Here is a 22942-nt window from a genome sequence, read left to right as displayed (position 1 = left end):
AAACACTACTCAATATACAACCACATAAACAAATTATCATGCAAAGCCACCGGTGGATCATCAATACTGATAAACGAAAACATTCCACACAGCAAAGTGAACTTAAAAACAAATATGCAAGCTGTTGCAATAACTGCAACACTACACAAAACAGTAACCCTATGCTCACTCTATATACCACCAAATGAAACAATAAACGAAACAGAATTAAACAATATAATCAAACAACTACCTAAACCTTTTCTACTGTTGGGAGACTTCAATAGTCACAATATATGGTGGGGCAGTAAAAAAAACAACAAAAGAGGCCAAACCATAGAAAAAATAATTAACCAAAATGATCTATGCCTACTCAACAACAAAGAGAATACATATATGCACCCACCAACGGGAACCCTATCAGCAATCGATATAACACTATGTGACCCAACTATATACATGGATTATAGCTGGAGAACACATAAGGATACATGCGGAAGTGACCACTTCCCAATCATAATAGAAAACGAGAATCCCAAGCCAGAAGACAAAACACCCCGCTGGAATTTACAAAAGGCAAATTGGGAAAATTTCCAAAATACATGTCAATACAGATTAATACCTGAAGCGAATCCTGACTTAGAACACATCACATATTTCAGCAACACCCTACTCACAATAGCCGAGGAGAACATACCAAAAAGTTCCACTACTACAAAATATAACAAACCCTGGTACAATAAAGAATGCAAAGAAGCTATAAGAGCCAGACGTGCAAACCTAAGGAAATTCAAAAACAGTCCAACGAAAGAAAATTTGGACACCTATAAAAACAGCAAAGCCAAAGCACGGAAAACTATCAAAGAATCAAAACGGAACTCGTGGAAAGACTATGTAACAAAAATTAATCAAAACACAAAACCCAAAAAAGTATGGGAGATGGTCAGAAAAATAGCAGGAAAAAATACAAAGAACCCTATTAAACACCTTATATGCGACAACACAAAGATTACCGACAAACAAAATATCGCAAATAAATTAGCAGAACAATTCTCAATGAACTCATCATCAAAAAACCAAAATAAAAAATTCCAAGCTATAAAGAAAAATGAAGAAAAAATAAAAATAAACTTCAAATCAAAAAATGAAGAAAACTACAATCAATTATTCAACAGTGCAGAACTAGAGGAGGCAATAAACAAATCTCCCGATACAGCAGTCGGCCCCGACGAGATCCATTATCAATTCCTCAAAAAACTACCAAAACCATCACTGGACTACTTATTACAAATTTACAATGAGATATGGATAACTAACAACATTCCAAAAAACTGGAAGCAGGCAACAGTAATCCCAATACCCAAACCAAAAAAAGACCATACAAACCCAACAAACTACCGACCCATTGCACTAACTAGTTGTTTGTGCAAAACTTTTGAGAGAATGATTAACGAAAGGTTAAATTGGTACTTGGAAAGCAAAAATCTAATTACAGAAAGCCAGTCGGGTTTCAGGAAAAATAGAAGCCCCACCGATCACTTAATAAAACTGGAAACACGCATAAGAGAAGCATTTGCAAAAAAAGAACATCTAATAGCAATTTTTTTTGACATGCAAAAGGCGTATGACACCGCTTGGAAATACGGAATCCAAAAAGACCTGTATGAACTAGGACTTAGGGGTAGAATGCCAGAAATTATCAGAAATTTCTTAACAAATAGAAACTTCCAAGTACGGATGGACAACACTTATTCAGTCCAAAAAGATCAAGAAATGGGGGTCCCCCAAGGCAGTATCCTGTCTGTCACCCTCTTCAACATTAAAATAAACAATATCATAAAAAACATAGACCCAGGAATTGAAAACGCCCTATACGTGGACGACCTACTTATATACTACCAATCTAAATATATACAAACAGCCGAACGCAAACTACAACTCTGTCTGAATAAAATAAACAAATGGGCCATAGAAAATGGATTTACATTCTCAGAGGAAAAAACTAAATGCATCCACTTTTGCAAATTACGAAAATTCCACCACGACCCCAACCTGAAACTGGATAACAAGAACATCCCACTCACCGACCAACATAAATATTTAGGTATTATATTCGATAAAAAATTGAACTTTATACCGCATATAAAATATTTAAAAGCAAAATGCCAAAAGACAATGCAATTGATCAAAGTCCTAGCACACACCGATTGGGGTGCAGACAAAGTCACATTATTGAAATTATACCAAACTCTAATCAGATCTAAAATGGACTATGGATGCTTCATCTATGGAGCAGCAAGGAAGTCCTACATAAAAGAACTAAATACAATCCATCATCAAGGATTAAGATTAGCCTTGGGAGCATTTAGAACCTCTCCAGTAGAAAGCCTCTATATAGAGGCCCATGAGCCTCCACTGATTCTAAGACGACAGAAGTTAGCGCTACAATATTACCTAAAGCTGGTATCGTGTCCAACAAATCCTGCATACCAATGTACCCTCCACCCACAATACACACATCTCTTCAACAAGAAAGAAAATATCATCAAGCCCTACAGCCTCCGGATAAAAAACCTTCTCACAGAAGCCCAAATGGACATTACAAAAATACATAAATATAACAAATCAAAAACTCCACCCTGGATGATCAAACAACCACACATAATATTAAAATTAAATAAATATCCCAAAACGAAAACCCACCCATCAACCTTCCATGAAGAACTACTTATCATCCAGAATACATACAAAGAATATACACAAATTTACACTGACGGATCAAAAGATGGAGATAAAGTAGGATGCGCAGCCATCCACAAAAAAATAAAACTAAAGAAAAGGCTCCCAAACGAATCTTCTATTTTCAGCGCAGAAGCAACAGCCATAGATTCGGCACTGAATATAATAACCAATGATGACCATCAAAAATATATCATATTTACTGACTCACTTTCAATACTCATATCTCTAAAAGAAAAAAAAATGACAAACCCACTTATTACAAAATTGCTAAACAAAATAGATGCCATAACCATGAAAAAAAACATTATCTTTTGCTGGATACCAAGCCATATCGGCATATACATGAATGAACAAGCAGATAAGGCAGCAAAGGAAACTCTGCAACAAAACCACATAAGTGGAAAAATCCCCTATACAGACCTAAAGACTAAAATAAACACATTTTTGAAGAGAAAATGGCAAGAAAACTGGAGCTCATGCACCAAAAACAAACTATTCCAAATAACACCAAATATTGGAACGAGAAACACCAAAAAGTTAACAAGAAAGGAAGAGGTAGTAATGACCAGACTGCGAATAGGTCACACTCACATCACCCACTCACATCTACTAAAAGGGGAGGAGACACCAAACTGTATAACGTGTCAAGAACCCTACACAATACACCATATACTGACAAACTGCATTGACCTTGAACAAATCCGAACAAAGTATTACCAAGAAAAAAATCTGAAAACAATATTAAACAAGATTGATCCCCAAAAAATTATCAATTTTCTGAAAGAAACTAAAATATACTCAAAAATATAAGGAAAGACCCCCCCCCCCAAAAAAAAAGAAAAACCTTAAGAAGAACAAACCAATATTTAACACAACATAACGAACCTTTCGGCATTAAATGACCCCAAAGTGGTTGATATGCCGTAAAACAGAACAAACAAACAAACAAACAAACTAAAACTCTCCCTCTCTTTTTTTTTTTTTTTCAAAGAATACTTTTAAACGTTAAGTTTTATTTTTGCTGTCATGCAGTATAATTTTAATTTACTGTTTTTAATTAAATTTAATTTTTTTTTTAAATTTGAATAAAAAAAAAAATTGATTATTTCAAATAATACACAGGTGAAATATAGCAAATCAAAATAAAATAATTTGAAATAATTATGTATCGGGTAAAATTTGTGTTCACCAAAACTTACATAAAAATATTGAGTAGAATTTTTGTAAAAAATAAAAAGTAAAAATTCATTATTTGTCATAATTCTATTATGCAGTTTTTAAGCCAACACATCACAGAAGATTAACTCACTTTTAATATGAAAACGCCACATGAGGATTATTTGTGTTATTTGTATTCTTCAGACGATTGTTCTCATATTGAGCGTTATTTTATTTCAATGTAACGTCTGTTGCGAATATTGGACAGTAACGAAGGCAGCTGAAATCATTTAGGAGCAGCAGAGATATGGTTTTTAAGAATTCTATGAATCTCATGGGCAGAAAGGAAGACAAACACGTAAGGCAGAGTAGAGAAGATCACTACTCAATACCGTTAATGCCAGACAGTTAATGTTCTGCAGCCATTTAATGCAAGCGGATGGTTTGAAAAAAGCTTGATGTTAGAAAAAAATCACAAAAAAACCCAAAAAAAAACAGGAAAACAATGAACAAAGTTCACTGACGGTCTCAATAGGATCATTGGAAACCCGACTATAGATCTCATCAGAAAGACCGAATGCAGAGGAGACTAGAAAGCCATGGTCATTGATGTTTGCAATAACACACGAAGAAGAATATTGTCTATTTCTATGTATACAAAAATAATTCCATTTTAAAGAAATGCCACTGGTTAATATAGTGGACTTAATTAGATAGTAGAAACTTAGAACTTGATGTTAGATGGCTCTTACTCTACTTCTGTGTGGCAAAATCTGCACTTGTTGTCATTGCTGACCACTCATTTTCTTAAAAGCATTGGTTATTTTAAACCCTAACCCTAACCTGACAGTCTCAACAGGATCACTAGAAACACAACTGGTTTGGAAAGTCATAATCATCGATGCTTGCAATAACTGACTGATACCTGAAGAAGTGATATAACTCCCGATTTTTTTTTTGTAGAAAATAAAAAAAATTATTTAAATACTAATCTTTTCAAAAATAAAAAAGTATAATCAACAACTTTAATATTTATTTTTATGAAAAAAATTTTTTTTTTTAAATTGTTGAAAATTTTTCCATGCATTCTTTAACAAGTAATTGATTTCTTTTTCTTTTTTTTACCCAAACTTTTCTATCTGCTACCAATTCTGCAGAGTAATCCTGGCAAAGGAGTGGTGCCCTCTTCTATACAATTGGTGTAATAGCTAAGCAAAATGGAGCCTTTTCGGTTACCATTGATCTATTTATTTTACTTTTTTTTGTTTTTTGTTTTTTAATGACCGACGTCTTCAAATAATTTTTTTTTTTTTGCTTTTGACAGGGAGACCTGATTCTGCAGAGTGATTATTTAATTGAGGCGTTAACCAAGATTGTCATTGCAAGCAATAAAAATGATTTGATAACAATTGCGGATGGAGACAGGTAAGTAAATCCAATCTAAATGTTAAATATTGGGACCCTAGGCTGGTAAATAGAGATTATGTTAACTAGTATGAATTTCAGGTGTGTTATATTAAATATGTTAGGATAACCTAGCAGCAAACGGAGATAGACCTAGTGCCTCCAGCAAGTGAAACGATATGGGTCAAGGATGAGTTCTCCAGACAAAACGCTAACGTTAACACATTAAAGTAAATGTTGAATTATTAGATAGAAATTACATCACGTGTTCGACATAGTTTCGATGCAGTTTGAGGAAGCAGCCACAGCACACGTCCCTAACAATGTAGTGATTTAAGTGAATCTCCTTGACTGTCCATCCGTCGACTATTATTTTTAGCCTTCCTTCTTTTATAAGGAATTAATTTTGGTCTCTCCTCAATAAAACCTTTAAAACTGCCAGCAAGTCTTCTTGTGTCACCATGCATAAGTTTTATTTGCCTTGAGTTAAAAGATTACAACCACCAGGGGATCAAGTGACAAATATGGAAAGCAAATATAAAAAGAATGAAAACCAGATCATACATTAATTGATTTGACCCTATGCCGATAGGTAGAGATTATGTTAACTAGTATGAATTTCCGGAGTATTATATTATATATGTCAGGACAACCTGGCAGCAAACAGAAATAGACCCAGTTCACCCAGCAAGTGGAATGATAAAGGTCAAGGGTTTACTCCCTAGACAAAACACTGTGGGAGCAGGTACCAAATTATGTAGAAATTACATCTCGTGTTCAGGATAGGATAGTTTCGAGGCTGTTTCAGATGAGGATGTGTCCAGTATAGAAATCTAAGAGAATATTTGTCAACCATTTTAAGACTAAGTAAGAAAATTAAATAAGAAGGGTCTAATGTTATCCTCTCTTTTAGAAGGGTTTAATTTTAGCCTCTCCCCTTGTAAACAAACTTTTTTCGCCAATAAAACCTTTGAAACCACAACAAGTCTCCACTGTTTCATGAATAAGTTTTATCTGCTGAAGTTAAATAGCTGATCAGCAGCCACTAGATGATGCAACCAAATAGGAAATAACACACGGAAAACTGACGACTGCACATATATGTAAAAGCAGTTTGTGCTGGTAACCATTACTAATCTATTACTAATCAAGATTTGGTGTAAAGCCGAAACTATATTATTACTTCTATTACTAATGGTGATGTAGTATTTGTCTCTCTTAAGCCTGTGGCACAATGATAAGCTCCCTTTTGTGGATCTGGGGCTTTCTGCATTAATAAACTTAGTACTAAACTTGTCCTGTACTCATGGGAAGATATTTCAAAATGGCAGCGCATCAACTGGGGCTTAGATTTTTTAAAATTTTTTTTAATTACATTTTCACCCCAAACAAGGCAAATTGCCACTTTGGTGTAGGGGGCTACTATCAGGGGCAACAACTACTGGGGCACTATGTAGGGATTTGGACAGCAAGATGTCGGTTCACGTTACACTTGAACATCTGCATGTCAGTACTGTTGGGGAAGCAGGGACCTGGAATGGAATTCCAAAGTCTAGCGGTTCTGGGGAAGAAACTATTGGAGTAGAAAGATCTTTTACATCTAGGGATCTCTACAGTGTGGGGGTGGGATTTAGCAGCCTGTCAGGTTTGTTGAGGGTGCTCACGTCATGGGGGCACAAGTGATTGCAGTTCGTCAGAGCATTCACCACTAAAATACTTGTAGAACAGGCAGAGGGATGCAACATTTCGTCGATGGGACAGAGGCTGAAGCTTAGATGCCAGTTCAGGGCCTATCAGGTTTGCAACTCTCTTTTGAACCTTGTCAAGGAGCGAGAGACTAGTAGCAGATGCACCAGCCTAAATGTGACAGCAATACTCCATACATGGGCGAGTGGTGGCCTTATAGAGGTACAGGATACTTTTGGGTGTTAGTAGTTGTCTAGCACGGTAGAGAGAGCCCACCTTTCTTGCAGCGGCCCTGGCAATGCCTTCAATGTAATTGCTCCAACTCATGTTTCCTGTGAACGTTAGGCCAAGGAGTTTGAAAGATGTATTCTCAGGTAAAGAGTCATTAGCCATTGCTATAGGTGGTAGAGAGGGTTTCTTTCTTTTTGTCCTTTCTTTTCCTATCATTCTCTTTCTCTCTCTTATTAAGACATAAGTATTGTATTGAAGAGTTTCACTGGATTTATAATCACCGAATTAAAAATGCTTCTTTAATGTTAAAAATAAAATTCTATTTTTATAAAAAAGATGTCTTCTTGCTTATTTTATACAAGCGTTCAATTCCAACTGAACAGTCCCTGCTATCAACAATGCCAATAAAACCCTGCCCGTAATGACATCAAAAGAACTCTGAGATGAGACCCACCAGCAGATATAGCTGATGTTACATCAACCCCTTAGTTTATTGTTTATTCCCCGGGAAGTTTGTTCCAGAAATGTCCCCCATGACAAACTAAGTAATTTTCCCCGGCAAACGAAAGTGACACGAGCCCAAACTATACTATTGATATTAATTTTACTATGTTACTGTCTTTCAGTGCTTAACTCAAAAGGGAGAGTAGTGTAGTATCTGTTCTGTTGTCATAACACCATCCTCCTGTCAATTTGCTTACATGTTTTTTTGTTTTTTTTAATCTATTATAGCATCACCCATGACCTCTCAGGTGGGAAGAAAGGAACCATTCAGTTCTCGAAAGGAGACATGTACGCCGTGAAGAAAAACAAAGCAGGAACTCTCATTGTGGTAAATTGTTTTACTTTTTAACAACGTATGAGTTGGTCATTTTCAAAGCTATCATTGGCAATACAATTACTGATGTGATCAGCAAAATTTGACTCTTTGGTCCAGTTGTAGAACTTTTTAAAGACACTGAGAATGATTTAGGGGAAGATGTCACCTTCAACCTTCTTCAGGTGTATCTTGTCGAACTCGGGAATCTTTCTGTCAGACTCAGGTATCCGCACAGAATTTTCAAACTTACTTTATCTAATCCACAGAGGTAACATGTTCTCATTCCGTCAGCTATAAATGGGTAGAAGTCTTAAGCGATTCACTATTTTATTTTGAGTGTCGTCGGCACTGAGGATTGAACCTTGAGAACATAACTTTACAACTGAATTTTTATTCTATCCACTACTTGCGAACTTAAGATTTATGACTTCTACCCAATCATGGCTGATGAAACGAGAGCATGCTACTCCTTGAATAAAGAGTTCCAATTAAAATTGTGAAGATTTCCAAATTCAAAAGGAAAATTCCCAGAGTTTGATAAGATCCATCTGAAGAAGGTCGGAGGTTACATCAACCAAAATTTTGTGAAAATAACATTAAAGATGAGAACAGTAGTCCAAAGAATCCAAATAATATGAATAATCAATCCTCATCTAAAAAATTCAAACAAAGAAACTTAACGTTGATATTAGATTGTTTTAGTCTGCAGGGGAGCATTCCCATTGTAATGTGTTTTACAAATTTTATTCATGAAAATTCAGTTAATCTTGGCTAGAAGTATGGGGGGAAAACACTCAGCAGGAAGAGAGTTCCGCAAGTCTACAGTTCTTGGAAAGAAGCTACTGTAATAAGAATCTGTATTGCAATGAGATATCAAAATAGCAAATAGAGATAGTTTTAGTAGTGCTCTGGAGGCGTTTTCATTTTATTTGGCACTTTAAGTAGCACTCTGAAGGCCTTTTAACTTCTATTTTTTTGGTATTTCCTTAATACGTGTAACCATTATATTAAAAAAAAAAAAAAAAAACAATTATAATATATTACATTTTTTTAATATTCGTTATTGATATAAAAATGTGTTGTAAATAAACATATTTTAAAATATGTATATTCTTTATCGCCTTATTTTACTGATAAACTTTATTTTAGAGATTACTAGACCAATGAGTACATGGAACAAAAGAAACAAAGTATATATCAGACAAGTAGGATGAAAACAGTCAGCAGGAAGAGAGTAGTCCAGAGAATAAAAAACAAAAATATGAATTACCATAGATCAGTTTTGAACAGAATTAGAATTAACTAATGATAACTCTCTAAACAGTTGAATTGATATGATCCGTCGTGACGCCATCTTCCCTTTCTAACAGAAATATTGGTCAAATTTCAGAAATTATGCAAAGATCCTTTGAGAAAACTTTAATAAATGAAGTTTCCAGTTTTATGCGCTTCATCCTGATGTTGATGCTGTTAAGCATTGTTCATTTACTGAGTGAAACATGCTTTTCTTAATTTTAGATGCGTAATACTAACTAGATTTTTATGGAAATAATTCCTCATTTATTAATATATAACAAAAACGGTTTCTGTGGAATGAACTGGATTCGAACTTTGCACACCCAGGTTGTCAATCTATGTTGTTAATTACTTAGCCACTGTTACCTGTTGGTGCCGTTGGTTTTAAATTCAGCCTTTTTTTCTATAAAGCGGCACATTTTCTGAAGGTGTTAGCAAGTTTGTCTAACTTCACTACTGTTATATATTATATGTTGCTGTGCTTAAAAGCATGTCTAAAAACATAATGAAATTTTTTTATTTGGTTGTTTGCAGTGAACATTTAGAGTGAGAGTGTAAGTAGACTTGCAGTTAGTTGATCTAATTTGCTAGTTAGCAGCCTTCTCTTCAATCTTAGTTTGGACCAGTTAATATAACATTTTTGGACACCCATGCATCCATAACTGCAACACATATTTTGGGATTTTGCCTATGTACTCAATATACCCAGCCAGGCTGATGGTTGCAATGCAGACACGGTCAGGCCGACAGCCGCAATGCAGACACGGTCAGGCCGACAGCCGCAATGCAGACACGGTCAGGCCGACAGCCGCAATGCAGACACGGTCAGGCCGACAGCCGCAATGCAGACACGGTCAGGCCGACAGCCGCAATGCAGACACGGTCAGGCCGACAGCCGCAATGCAGACACGGTCAGGCCGACAGCCGCAATGCAGACACGGTCAGGCCGACAGCCACAATGCAGACACGGTCAGGCCGACAGCCGCAATGCAGACACGGTCAGGCCGACAGCCGCAATGCAGACACGGTCAGGCCGACATCCACAATGCTGACACGGTCAGGCCGACATCCACAATGCTGACACGGTTAGGCCGACATCCACAATGCTGACACAGCCAGGCCAATGGTTGTGATACTGATGGATGCAATGCAGACAAAGCAGTGAACAAATAGAGAGTAGATAAAGCAAAGAAATTGATTAAAGTTGATCTCTTTAATCGTTAGCCAGCATCCGTCTCTTTGATTTATATATTTTATTTCACCAAACAAGTTTAACAAAACAAAATCAGGCACAAGGCCAATCAAAAAGTGGGGATTGCGGTCTATGGTCATCCTTGTCACTGTACCTTTTATTTGTCTTGTATCACAGCTCATCAGTGCCGCTAGACTAGCACCTCTCCCAAGACAAGGATTGAACTTAGAACCGTTGTATTGACAGTCAGCAGTTCTACAACTCAACCACGGAAGCGATGCCCGCAAATAACATGTCCGAATGTTTATTTAAACAAACGTTCGACCATCACTTAGTGCTCAAACCGCCTGTTTGTAAACAAACAAAATCGAACTTCGCATATATATATATATATATATATATATATACTAGCAAAAGTACCTGTCGTTGACTGGGTTCAAAAACAGCCTACAGAAAATGGACTCTGATTTATGAAAGTATGATAGATTATGAAAAGGAAGGGTTGTAAAGACCTTCGAATTTGGGGGTATCAAAACCAAAGCAAAATATGATGAAAGTAAAAATAAAATAGATAAATCCCATAATTTATTATACCATACCTGTTCACACTGAAACGCTTATCACAATATTCTGTGGATCTATATTAAAAAAACCTTGTTAAACTTTGTGCCAATTTCCATTCTATGGAGGCTAGGTGCAAACGCAGACCCCACAATTTTATTATACCATCCCTATTTAAGTTAATAATACTTTGATAAGTATGTTTTATGTACATCCATATCAAAAACACTTGTAAACGTTTTTGTTTAATTTTTAAATTTTTTATTTCCATACTTTGTGGACCAGGCGCGTACGCAGACCCCACAATTTTAATGAATCATCATTATGCCAGATCAAACATACCCATTCCTGTGTCTCGATACATCTATCATTATATGTGATTAGTTTTCTATAATAGTCAACCATATAGGAGCCTATTCGTGACCAAACACACACACAGACGTTCAGCTTTATATTATAGATATATATAATTTGTGTGTAAAAATACAATTTTGTAAAAAACGTTTTTATTACATTAAAAATTTCATTGGCAGAAGAATGCCCATCTCAGGATGGGTAAATTTTATTTCTCAAATAAAATTTTTCACCACTTCTTGGTCCTGTCATGGAGATTAAAATCAATTTATAATGATACTTGACCTTATGTCTAGATTCTTTATTCCAATTTTGATCAGAATTTATATGACATAGTCATGGCGTTGCGTGGATGTTTGGAAGCGTGTGATGAGCAAAAAAAATAAAAGTGGTAGTAGATAGGCAGGCTCGAACCCATGCTGTGAAGGCGGAAAATAAAATGAAACAAAATCTGACATCTTAGCCGATGTCTCCATGATGCGACCGGAAGTCAAAAGCGTTGAAATTAACTGAAGTCAATCCAACGGTGACGATGACTTGCTAAAATGTCGCCAGAAAATAATCGACCCCTCCTTGTACAAAACGGCTGAGTTTAGGGGGAAGAAATTGTTTTTGGCCAATTTTTCGATATTTGTCGCCCAAGACACCGAGCTTCATAATGATACTGACTTTGTCAGGATCTGTTGCCTCTGTCAAAAGTTTTTGTGAAACATACAAACATACATACATTTAAGCAGACAGGTGAGATTTATATTATAGATACTAGATCTCAAAATTAAGGTTTAAGCTCAAATAAGAAAATTCAGGGAATCTTGCTTAATTTCTGATTAATGACCAGTGCTGTGACAACAGAATATTCTTTTCATTCTTTTGACTCTCGGGTATATATCCGACACAGTTAGACACCCTCAATCAACCGAGAACCACATCAGTCTATATAAAAACATAAGATATTAACGGATATATACTCGAGAGTAAAAAGAATATGCTGTTGTCACAGCCCTACTAATGATCAAATTTATGTAAATCTGAAATACTTGAATTTTCAAATGGTATATTGTGCTCATAATATACCCCATAAAAAACTTTTAAAATACTCACTGGAAAAAATTAAATTTTGGGAATATTTATTGTCTATTTTAAAAATGTCAAACGAAGTCGAAGGTATTTGAATTTTCCTGAAAGACTATTATGCCTTCTTTGATCCCTTGTATAAAATTGAATTAAACTAAATATAGCCCACATTACCACCCTTTACTCTTAACACCTGTGTTTCAAAATTCATAAAAAAAAATTGAAACGGTACTAACACTATTCAGAGTTTAACCGGCTTCCTCCGAAAGAGGAAGTTTCATGGGAGTATGAAATTCACAAGTGATCCCCAGTCGCATGCATATCACCGTTACGGGGAGATAATGACGTTAGGTTTTTGCAACTTTTGCGGGAAGATGTCAACGTTCTCCACATACAGCGCCTGGTATTCCCAAATTGGTCACCCATTTTAGTAATGACCAGGCTCAACATTGCTTGACTTTGGTGATCTGACGGGAACTGGTGTTATATTTTTTTTTTTTTTTTTATCACCGTTTTGCACATCTGTCTATTGTAAAACAAACCCGCCAGGAATTTCTTTCTCATCGACATTTGAGTCGGTCAGCACTAACCCTATTCGGGTTTAACTGGCTTCCTCCAAAGAAGGAAGTCCCATGGGAGTATGAGATTCACAAGCGGTCCCCAGTCACATGTATATCCTCGTTGGGGGGAGATGACGATGTTACGTTTTTGCAACTCTTGCAGGGAGATCCTCCTACATAAAGTGGTTGGAATTCCCAAATTGGTCACCAATTTGGTACTGGCCAGACTCAACGTTGCTTAACTTTTGTGGTTTAACGAGAACTGGTGTGCCAACTAAAATTTATGCCTTACATTTAAATACCTACAAAATTTATAATGATCTCTGTCACATGCCAAGTAATAAAGACTATGAACCAGTCTGCGAGAACTTTAGAAAAAGTAACAAATTATTAAAATTCTTGAGAAATATAATCGCCACCTTGTCTTTCTCAAAAAGATACCCTTCCTCAACACCTGGTCCTGAATATGACCTTAAACTATATCAGCTTGCGGGCTTTGGGGAGTGTGGAGCCACCCCTTAATTGCCATTACTCCCAGGTCCACTCTGATCCGGAGTGGTAGGTCCTGTTAGGGTCTCAGCTATGAGTTGAATAAGGACTGACTTGAAAAAAAACAAAAAAAAAAATATATCCTATTAAAATATTTTTCTTCAAAATCACTGAATTTGGCATTAAATAACCTAAAAAGGGTTGATATGCCGTAAAACAAAAACAACCAACCAACCATGTTAAACCTTCGGGGCCCGTGGCGCAGTTGATAGAGACGTTGAATCTCTACGGTTCCAGATAAACATTGTCTGAAGATAGCGGTTTCAATCCCACCCAAAGCGTGCCAGAGGTAATTGGTCAAAAATGTGGTGAGACGACAACAACTACGGATGACAGTGATAGCTGAGAATGCAGTTAGGAGATTCGAAGTTCCTATCCGTCGCGGTTACCACCTGACGAAGGCCAGAGGAAGTTGGCCGAAACGTTGTGCACCAAATAAAAAAGATAAGATGAGACTAGTAGTCCGAAATAAAATAAAATTAACATACAATGCTCATCTAAAAAATAAAAAAAATAAAAAAAATAAATTCCAATAAGGAATAATATATATATAAACCAACCAACCAATCCTCAACACCCTCCACCCCACCCCTGAAAGAAGGAATGCTTTTAAATAATCAGTAACCGACACATGCAAATCACTTTCTTCCTGTAGGAGGTATACAACGAAAGAACGTCATTGCGTTTAGCCAGTCAAAAACATTAAACTTTTTTTTATTTTCTTTTTCTTTTTTTTCTCTCCCCCCCCCCCACACCACAACGCGTACCTAACTTTATACAGAGATAACAGATAACAAAATGCCAAGCTTTTATGTACGGCATGAAAAGAAATTGGAATCTTGGGGAGATCTCCATCATTCAAGTAATTATAGGAGCAACCGGACTCTTGAAAAAGAAGTATAAAAAAATTTTTTTTTTAAATACTTGATAAATATACCCGGTGAACCAAGCACAAAAAAGATTCAAACAGTTTCACTGACGGTTAGAATTTTCAAAAGGTTGGAATGAATAAGATAGCAGGTGAATATCTGGCATCCGGTAGGGTGCCCCATCCACAGCTAGAACAAAATTATAAAAAAAAAATTTTAAATAGCCATTTTGAATTCCTGCTGTTAATTTGTTGCATTTGAATTTTGTTATAATTAAACAATTCTGGACAAAAATGAATTGATTTTTTTTTTAATTTTTCAGACTGCCCCGCCGTTATAAAAGAATATATTTAAAAAATAACATTAGAAATAATTCCGGAGATATTTATTCAGCAAACTGCAGTGAAAGAAAAGAAATGGCCTCCCCTGGTGCCAACTTTCCAGGATTTCCATCTGCTTAGGGTCACGTGAATTACAGAACTCAAAAATTGCTTTAAATAAAGGAAAAAAAATTACAGAACTCAGATTACTAAACAAAAACAAATTTATATATTACACACATAATGTACAATTAAACATGCTATTTGCCTTCTACGATTTTTGCCACGCAGTGTTCTCCTGTCTCCCCTCCCTACTCTCTATTTTTCTTTAACTCAACCCCCTGCCCACGATCCCCAACTTTTTTCTGTCCTGATTGATTTTTGATTAATCAATAAACCAGCCATTAAAACGAATATTCTTCGTCTGTTTTTTTTTTGTTGTTGTTTTTTTTTTTTATCTGTTTTTGATCTGTTTGTTTTTGTTGATCTATTGTTTTTTTTTTTTTTTGTTTTTTTTTTGTGTTTTTTTGTTGATCTGTTTGTTTTTGTTTTTGATTTGTTGTTTTTGATTTTCTGATTTGGTTTAGATTTTTGGTTTTGATTTGTTTTTTGATTTTGATTTTTGTTTTTGATTTTGATTTTTTGTTTTTTGGTTTTGATTTTTTGTTTTTTGGTTTTGATTTTTTGTTTTTTGATTTTGATTTTTTGTTTTTTGGTTTTGATTTTTGCTTTTTGGTTTTGATTTTTGTTTTTTGGCTTTTATTTGGTTTTTATCTTTTTTTGTTGTTGATCTGTAATATTTTTGTGTTTTTTTTTTGTTTTTTTGGGTTTTTTTTTTGTGCATGATGAAGATATGGTAGCATGTCCAAAGAAGATCAAACCAAACATAAATATTAAACTAAGATTTCAGAAAATAGATGACGTGGGAAGTATTGTCGGCAGAAGACGCACTACAACTAAATTCAAAGATGGATGTTGATAAGCAGACAAACATTGATTTGATTGAAAGTTGAAAGAAACTTCCTCACACAAGGAAAAGCAACCAACGACTGCAAAGTGGACTGGGAAGTGAAAGAAGGAAGTTCCCCAAGCTTTCGGCAACACGACTTATAATGGCGGTTCCAATCAGATGGTTTACTTGGCAGAACGCAATGACCTTTTCCGGCAACTGCAGAATAACTTCCAGACTCGCAAGGTTCATGTTGTCGGCACGGTTGGTTCTGGCCTCAGAAAAAAAAAAAATGAGCGTGGTTGTTGCTGCAGGTGTCTATTATTTAGAGTGAACATTAACTCTGTAGGATCTCAAGTGGTCTGATCATTCTGCATGAACCCTCATATAAAATGTGACCTTATTATTGCAAAGACGCCAACCAATTTTTGGGTGGTCTTTTCTCTTAACTGAATATTTTCCCATTGTAGGTCTGTCATCTCCATGCATCACAACTAATAGTGGAGTATTGTTGTCATATCTAGGTTGGTGCACAACCAATAGTCTCTGTTTTGGACATGATACAAAAACAGTCTATAAACAAATAGGTCCCACACTGTCCACTAAGCTTCAGTTCCTGTCCCATCACCACCTGTGCTTGTTTAACGGAATGTGCTTGGATTAATTAATTTTTTTAGAATCAATTTTTATTACTATTTTTCCCCCGAATAAGCCACAGTGCAACTTTGACTATTTGGGACCAAATTTACTGGGATGATATGTAGGGAGCTGTGCAACAAGATGTCTGTTCACATTACACTTGAACTTCTGCATGTCGGGGACACAGGAGGAAATTCTAAAGTCTAGCAGTCCAAGGAAAAGAGCTATTTGAGTAGAAGGCTTTTCGGCATCTACAGTGTATGGGTTTGGAATTTGCTGCTTGTCAGGTGAGCCAGGGGTATTTATGTGGAGGGGGGCACAAGTGCTTTGAGTTCATCAGAGCACATTCCATTAAAATACTTGTAAAACAGGTACAGAGATGCAATATTTAGACGATGGGAAGAGGTTAGTGTTTGATTGCTAATGTGGAACCTATTAGGTTGGAAACTCTTTTGTTAAACCCTGTTTAAAAGCGAGAGATTAGTGGCAGATGCACCAACCCAGATGTGACAAAAATACTCCATGCATGGGCGAATAGTGGCCTTGTAGAGGTACAGGATACTTTTAGGTGCGAATGACCTTCTAGCATGGTAGCGCTTTCTTCGCAGCAGCCTTGGCAATGTCTTCAATGTATGTGCTCCAAATCATGTTGCCTGTGCATGTTAAGCTGAAGAGTAGGGTATCATTAGCCATGGCAATCATTGGTCGAGAAGGTTTTTTTTGTAATCATTAAAGGAAAAAAAGCTTAGTCTTGGCAGCATTGAATGTTAACATCCATTTGCGCCCATCTCTGAGGCAATTTTATCAGGGAGCTCATTTATGAATATCAGGAATAATGAAAGTTCAAGGATCGACTCTTGTGGCACACCTGCAATTATATCATTTTGACATAAGATCATCAAGGACAAACTGAATTTTTCTCTTATTTAAGGATTTGATTATTATGATCAATGTTTTTTCTTTCTTTTTTTTTTTTTTTACATAGGAATCACCACTTATCAAGGCCCAAAGACCACTTGAGGATGAGGGTTAAGAGTGTACAGTAGTCAAGTGGACAATATAATAATTGTTAGTAATGGAAATTCGGTAAATTTATTAACTTAAGTGGAACGGCTCATGAAGAACTTGTTTACATTAGACTTGAAGACAATCAGATTGTAGTCAGCAGGAAAATGGAAGGCAGTTCCACAGGCGTGCACTTCTAAGAAAGAAGCTTTGTTCATGAAATTTACGTTTAGGTACAGATAAAGTGGGGGGATTATTGATTGTGTTTTCAACTAGACGAGTGTTTCTTGTGAAAGTTTGTGTGAGGATGGACCAAAGATTGAAGCTCAATCGAGCACTTGCCATGAAAATAATGATAAAGCAGAGCCAAATTCGCAACATCTCTTCAATGAGATAGAGGTTGCAGGGAAGAGAAAAGGACATCTATGAGGCTACGAAGTCTATTTTGAACTCTATCAAGACAGGACAAGTCCTTTCTAGCAGCTTCTGCCCAGATGTAGCAGTTTGAGTTTCTTGTAATTATTAAAGGAAAGAAGCTTACTCTTTGTAGAATTTATAATTCCCTTCCTGTTTTTTTGTCATACACGACTGTATAATATGCAAAAGATTTATTTCTACACAGCTTCTGGTGCGTAATCAAGTTTTTTTTTATCAAATGCAGAAATAAACGAAGAGAAAACAGAATGTATGTCTACATCTAAATCACAGATTAACCTAAACATGACTATTCACAGTAAACCCATCAAACAGGTCACTTAATTCATTTATTTAGGGCATAAACTGACTTTCTCCAGCGGTCACAAGACGACATTGAAACACAGAATCGAGCGGGGTTGAGCAGCTTCCAGCATCATTCTAAAATCAAAAAGGATGCCAATAACTGTTAAAGTAAAATCAAAGGCTCTAAATGACAAAGTTCTCTCTGATTCTCTCTCCTCTGATCTCAAGCGCGTGGTTCAGAGGGGGAAGACGTGGCTGGTTACCTTTAATGCATCCAAAACCAAACTCCTATCCTTACATCATCAACGCTCTGATCCCCATCTGGCATCAATTGTGATGGATGGCTCTCGTCTGGGTGAGGCCCCGTGTTTTGACAAGCTTCTGGGTTTGACCTTTACTCCTGATCTGAAATGGAACACGTACATCAAGTCTGTTGCCAAGGTCGCTGGAAAGATGGTGGGATCCTTCTACCGCTCCAGAAGATATCTCACTACTGATGTAATTCTCTATCTATATAAAAGCCAAGTACGTCCAAGGATGGAATACTGTTGCCATATCTGGACAGGAGCTGCTAAAAACAGCCTATCCTGCCTTGACAGAGTACAAAATAGACTTCGTGGTTAGTGGGGGATGCCCTTTTCTCTACCCTGCAACCTCTCTCCCACAGAAGAGACGTTGCGAGCCTATCCTTGTTTTATCGTTATTTCCATGGCAGGTGCTCGTCTGAACTCCAATCTCTGGTCCCCCCTCACCAATCTTTCACGAAAAACACTCGTCTAGCTGAATCCACTGTGAAAAATTTCCCCCACTCTATATCTGTGCCTAAATCAAAACGTGGATTCCATGAACAAAGCTTCTTTCTTAGAACTGCATGCCTGTGGAACTCTGTTTCGTCTGCCTGCTTCCCACCGGACTACAACTTGGATGTCTTCAAGTCCAACGTTAACAAATTCCTAATGAACCGCCCCTTAAGTAAACACTTCATCAAATCTCCACACTAACATAATGTACTTGTAATAACCCTTATCCCTGAGTGGCTTCCGGGCCTTGATAAGTGGTGATCACTGTGTAAAAAAGAAAACAAAAAAGTTTATTTAATTTGTCATCCCAATAGTTTTGTATGAACTTGATTGTATCGCATGGACTAAACAATCAGCCAATCGTATTGAAATGTTTTTAAAATCATGTAATGCGTTTCAAAACTTTGCCTGATCGAATAAAACGCAATATCCACCCTCTGTCAAACTACTTCCCTACCTCCTCTATTTGATAAAAATCAAAACTAAAACCCTTAAACTTTTTTGGCCATGTCAAACGATCAACTATTGGCCTGTCAAAATTATGCTTTGAAAGTATGTTAGAAGGCAAAAGAGGCAAAGGAAAGCCAAGGAGAAGATGAAGAGAAAATGTTTTTGATTGGACATCTCTCAACAGTTGGGCATCCATCAACCAACTTGCCCTGGATCGGAAGGAATGACAAAAAATAAGTCATGTGGGTTCGCAATCCGCACCAAGCGGAAGATGTGACTCATGATGACTCCCAGTAAACTCCTGATACAATCCACTACCTAATAAAAATCAGATATGTTCAAAGATGCTACTCAGATCATTCTTTTCTTGACAGAGTACAAAATCAACTTCAAAATCTAGTGGGGAATGACCTCTTTCTCACAGAAGAGATGTTGCTAATCTCTCTATATTCCATCGTTATTTCCATAGAAGATGCTCGACTGAGCTCCAATCATTGGTTCTTGTAATACATTTACAGCAAGAACTCGCCTTCTAATACACGTAAAAACAACTTATCTTTCTTCCTGTCTGCCTAGCATCAGGTTGAATTTGTATGAACAATTTTTCTTCCCGAGAACTTCATGCCTGTAAAACACGTTACCATGAGACTGATTCCCTACAGAATAAACCCTTCCTAATAAGTATTTAAACTTTGTTCATTCCATTCATCATGTTCAATCCTCTTATGATATTCTTCATCATTCTGCAGAAATCGTGTATTAATGGGAATGTGGAACACAAGAACATACTTCCTTTCAAGCTGCATATTTATGGATGAAAATGCATTTTTAATCTTAATCATAATAGCCCAACATGTTTTTTTTTTGTTGTTTGTTTTATCTAAGATGACAGACCAATGAAAATGCTTCTTCTAAATGTAAGCTTGACAGAGCAATGAAAATACTTTTTTTTTTTTTTTTTTTTTTTTTTTTATGAAACGAAAATGTATTTTTTTCAAATGAGAAAGAAAGAGAGGAAAATGGGAGGGCGTGATAAACCTGACTGAGTGCATGTAAAAAAAAATGCAAAAAATGACCTTGAAAACCAGAAATAAATCGAAGAAAAGAAAAGAAAAAAAAAGTTAAAAGGGTCGAATGAAGTCATCGTCAGGCAAAAGTACTCTTAATTCCCACTCGCCTCTAAATGCAGTAATGAAATCGTTGAGGCATAAAAAAGGGAAAACTGAATTGCAATAATGGGAAATAGATTAAAATAGCAACACTTACAGAAAATTTATCTCATATTCTATAAAAGTGAGAATGTGTGTGTGTGTGTGTGTGTGTGTGTGTGTGTGAGAGAGAGAGAGAGAGAGAGAGAGCTCTTCTCAACCTATATATATATACTTTAACCAAAAGCATCGTTCACCAGGCCACAATATTTGCCAAAAACACTCTAACAAGAAATATTAGGTAGGAATGACCACCCTACATTTTAATGAGTGTTGGAATGACCACCCTACATTTTAATGAGTGTTGGGACAATTAATCGGAATCAGGAATTGGAAAAATCGGAGCTTTTTTCGGAATTAGTATCGGAATCAGAAAAATTTTAGCCTATTTTCCAATGCCAAAACTGATTCCTTTTAATTATATTTTTTTTTTATTTGATTTTGATTTAAGAGACATTTTCCACTGCTTGTAGTAATAATAAAATTAATAAATATTTGTTGATTTAAACTTCCAGTAAGACTAAAATCTCTGGATCATCCCCTCACAAGTGTGTTTTTACGTTTGAGAAAATACATGCACATTTAAGATGTTTTTACAGAAATCAGGGCAAAATAACAATTTTATAGTTAAATATTTGTCATGTACAGAAAGAGGAATAAGGGAGAAACCTCTTTAGGCCATGGCATTTCGAAACTAAATGCTTCTCCTCAGAAGAGGAGAAAACGCTGGCATTATACAAAAGTAAAGATAAAAAGACAACCGAGACTTTAAAAACATTCAAATTAGAAATAGAAAAATTTTGAGATTGGAATCGGAAAAAATTATTTTATAGAGGGAGGAGGGCGATATAATGGGATAACAGAGAGAAGGGATAGAAAAAAAAAAAAAAAAAAAAAAAAAAAAAAAAAAAAAAAAGGCTAAAAGAATCTACAAAACAATATATAAGAAAATGAAATACCAAGAAAACGTTTTAACTTTTACAAAAATATTGGTAATCGTGGCCTGGTAGACCAACACAAAACCTGCCTTAAAAAGCTTGTATTCTAGGGTTTTTTGGGTTTGCTGAAAACGAATATCGCATTTAAAATTAGCACTGGCAACTAGTTTCAACGATACTTAAATGATACTTTTCTGCATGTTTCATGCAGTAATATAACGTGGCGGCCATATTTGTTCAAAGCAGAAATGACGTAATGAATTTTCAAGATAATGAAGAGTTAATCTATTGTGTGTGTGTGTGTGTGATTGTTTATTTATTTATTTATTTTTTTTATAAGCGATACTGTGGTGTTTTTTTTTTTATTATTTTTTTTCACCCCCTGAGTGCTATAAAGGGAGAGGTTTTCTGCCCTTTGATTATATTCTAGTTGCCCCCACATTTTTGGGACATATTATTTGTAATTAATTTATCATTTAACTATCTATTTAAATATTTATCTACGTACACAAAATTAAGTTATCTATAGACATGACATGTTTCGAAGTTTCACTTCTCTTCAGTATAGCTAAACTTATTGAGACTCGAACTCACTACCGTTGATACGTAGTTTAATGTCTTACCACCGGAACACAAGATCTCAACAATTCTATGTATGGTTTTTATCGCTTTTTATTGTTTATTCGTTTATTTATTTTTTATGAGTGATACTGCACATACAACAATGGCCACCACTTATAATATAAAGAACTACATTGCTTAATATCTGAAAAACTACTTATTTGTGGAAAATTTGAATGCGATATTCGTTTTTAGCATACCCGAAACCTGCACACGTCATCATTTAAAAGGAAAATGTTAACATGAAAACCAAGTACAATTTTACAAATATGGCTGCCGTGTTACATGAAACCTGTGGAAAAGTATCTTTTCAGTATCGTGAAAACTAGTTGCTGGACCCAATTTTAAATGCAATATTCGTTTTCAGCACACTGTTTGTAAGGTAGGTTTTGTGCTGGTCTACCAGGTCACAATTATCGAAATATATATGAATACAAATGTGTGTTTTTATGCTTGCCTACTATTAGGGAGTAAAAAAGGATAATTTTACAGTGAATTAAGTTTTGGAGTCATCATGGACTGTGGGTGAGGGATCTGTTTACAGGTAATTGAATTTCAAAATGAAACGCTCATCAAAAATCAAAAATACCTCTACCACTACCAACTTTCATGAAATTTAATACCTTATAAATTATAAACTAGTAAAATATTTTTTTTATTTGCTATAAAGGTTGTTTTTTTTACAGGGGCGTAAATGGTATTGGATTTTATTTTGATGAGCGATTTGTGACTTTGATTAGCAGCTTATTTTTTTTTCTTTCTTTTCTTTTTTTACTTCTTTTTCTTTCTTGGAGTTTTTTAAAAAATTTTCTCTTTC

At 35.7% G+C, this 22942-nt stretch overlaps 1 protein-coding gene across 10 annotated transcripts in view; it reads left to right on the top strand.

The window, feature by feature from the left end:
* The window catches only part of LOC145255612 (unconventional myosin-Ic-like), a 333792-nt gene extending 318583 nt beyond the window's left edge, over positions 1–15209 (top strand). For all 10 annotated transcript variants that reach the window (XM_080114110.1, XM_080114114.1, XM_080114109.1 and 7 more), the window contains 3 exons: positions 5204–5304; positions 7933–8032; positions 14798–15209. In XM_080114110.1, coding sequence (XP_079970236.1) covers positions 5204–5304; positions 7933–8032; positions 14798–14815 — 219 coding nt within the window. In that variant the 3' untranslated portion in view covers positions 14816–15209. The remainder of the gene's footprint in view (positions 1–5203; positions 5305–7932; positions 8033–14797) is intronic.
* The last annotated feature ends 7733 nt before the right edge of the window (positions 15210–22942 follow it).

Source organism: Euprymna scolopes, chromosome 31, assembly GCF_053919585.1.
Source record: "Euprymna scolopes isolate OS-2025 chromosome 31, ASM5391958v1, whole genome shotgun sequence".
Classification (NCBI taxonomy): domain Eukaryota; kingdom Metazoa; phylum Mollusca; class Cephalopoda; order Sepiida; family Sepiolidae; genus Euprymna; species Euprymna scolopes.
Note: the sequence above shows the minus strand (reverse complement) of the source record. Positions and strands in the feature narration are given on the sequence as shown.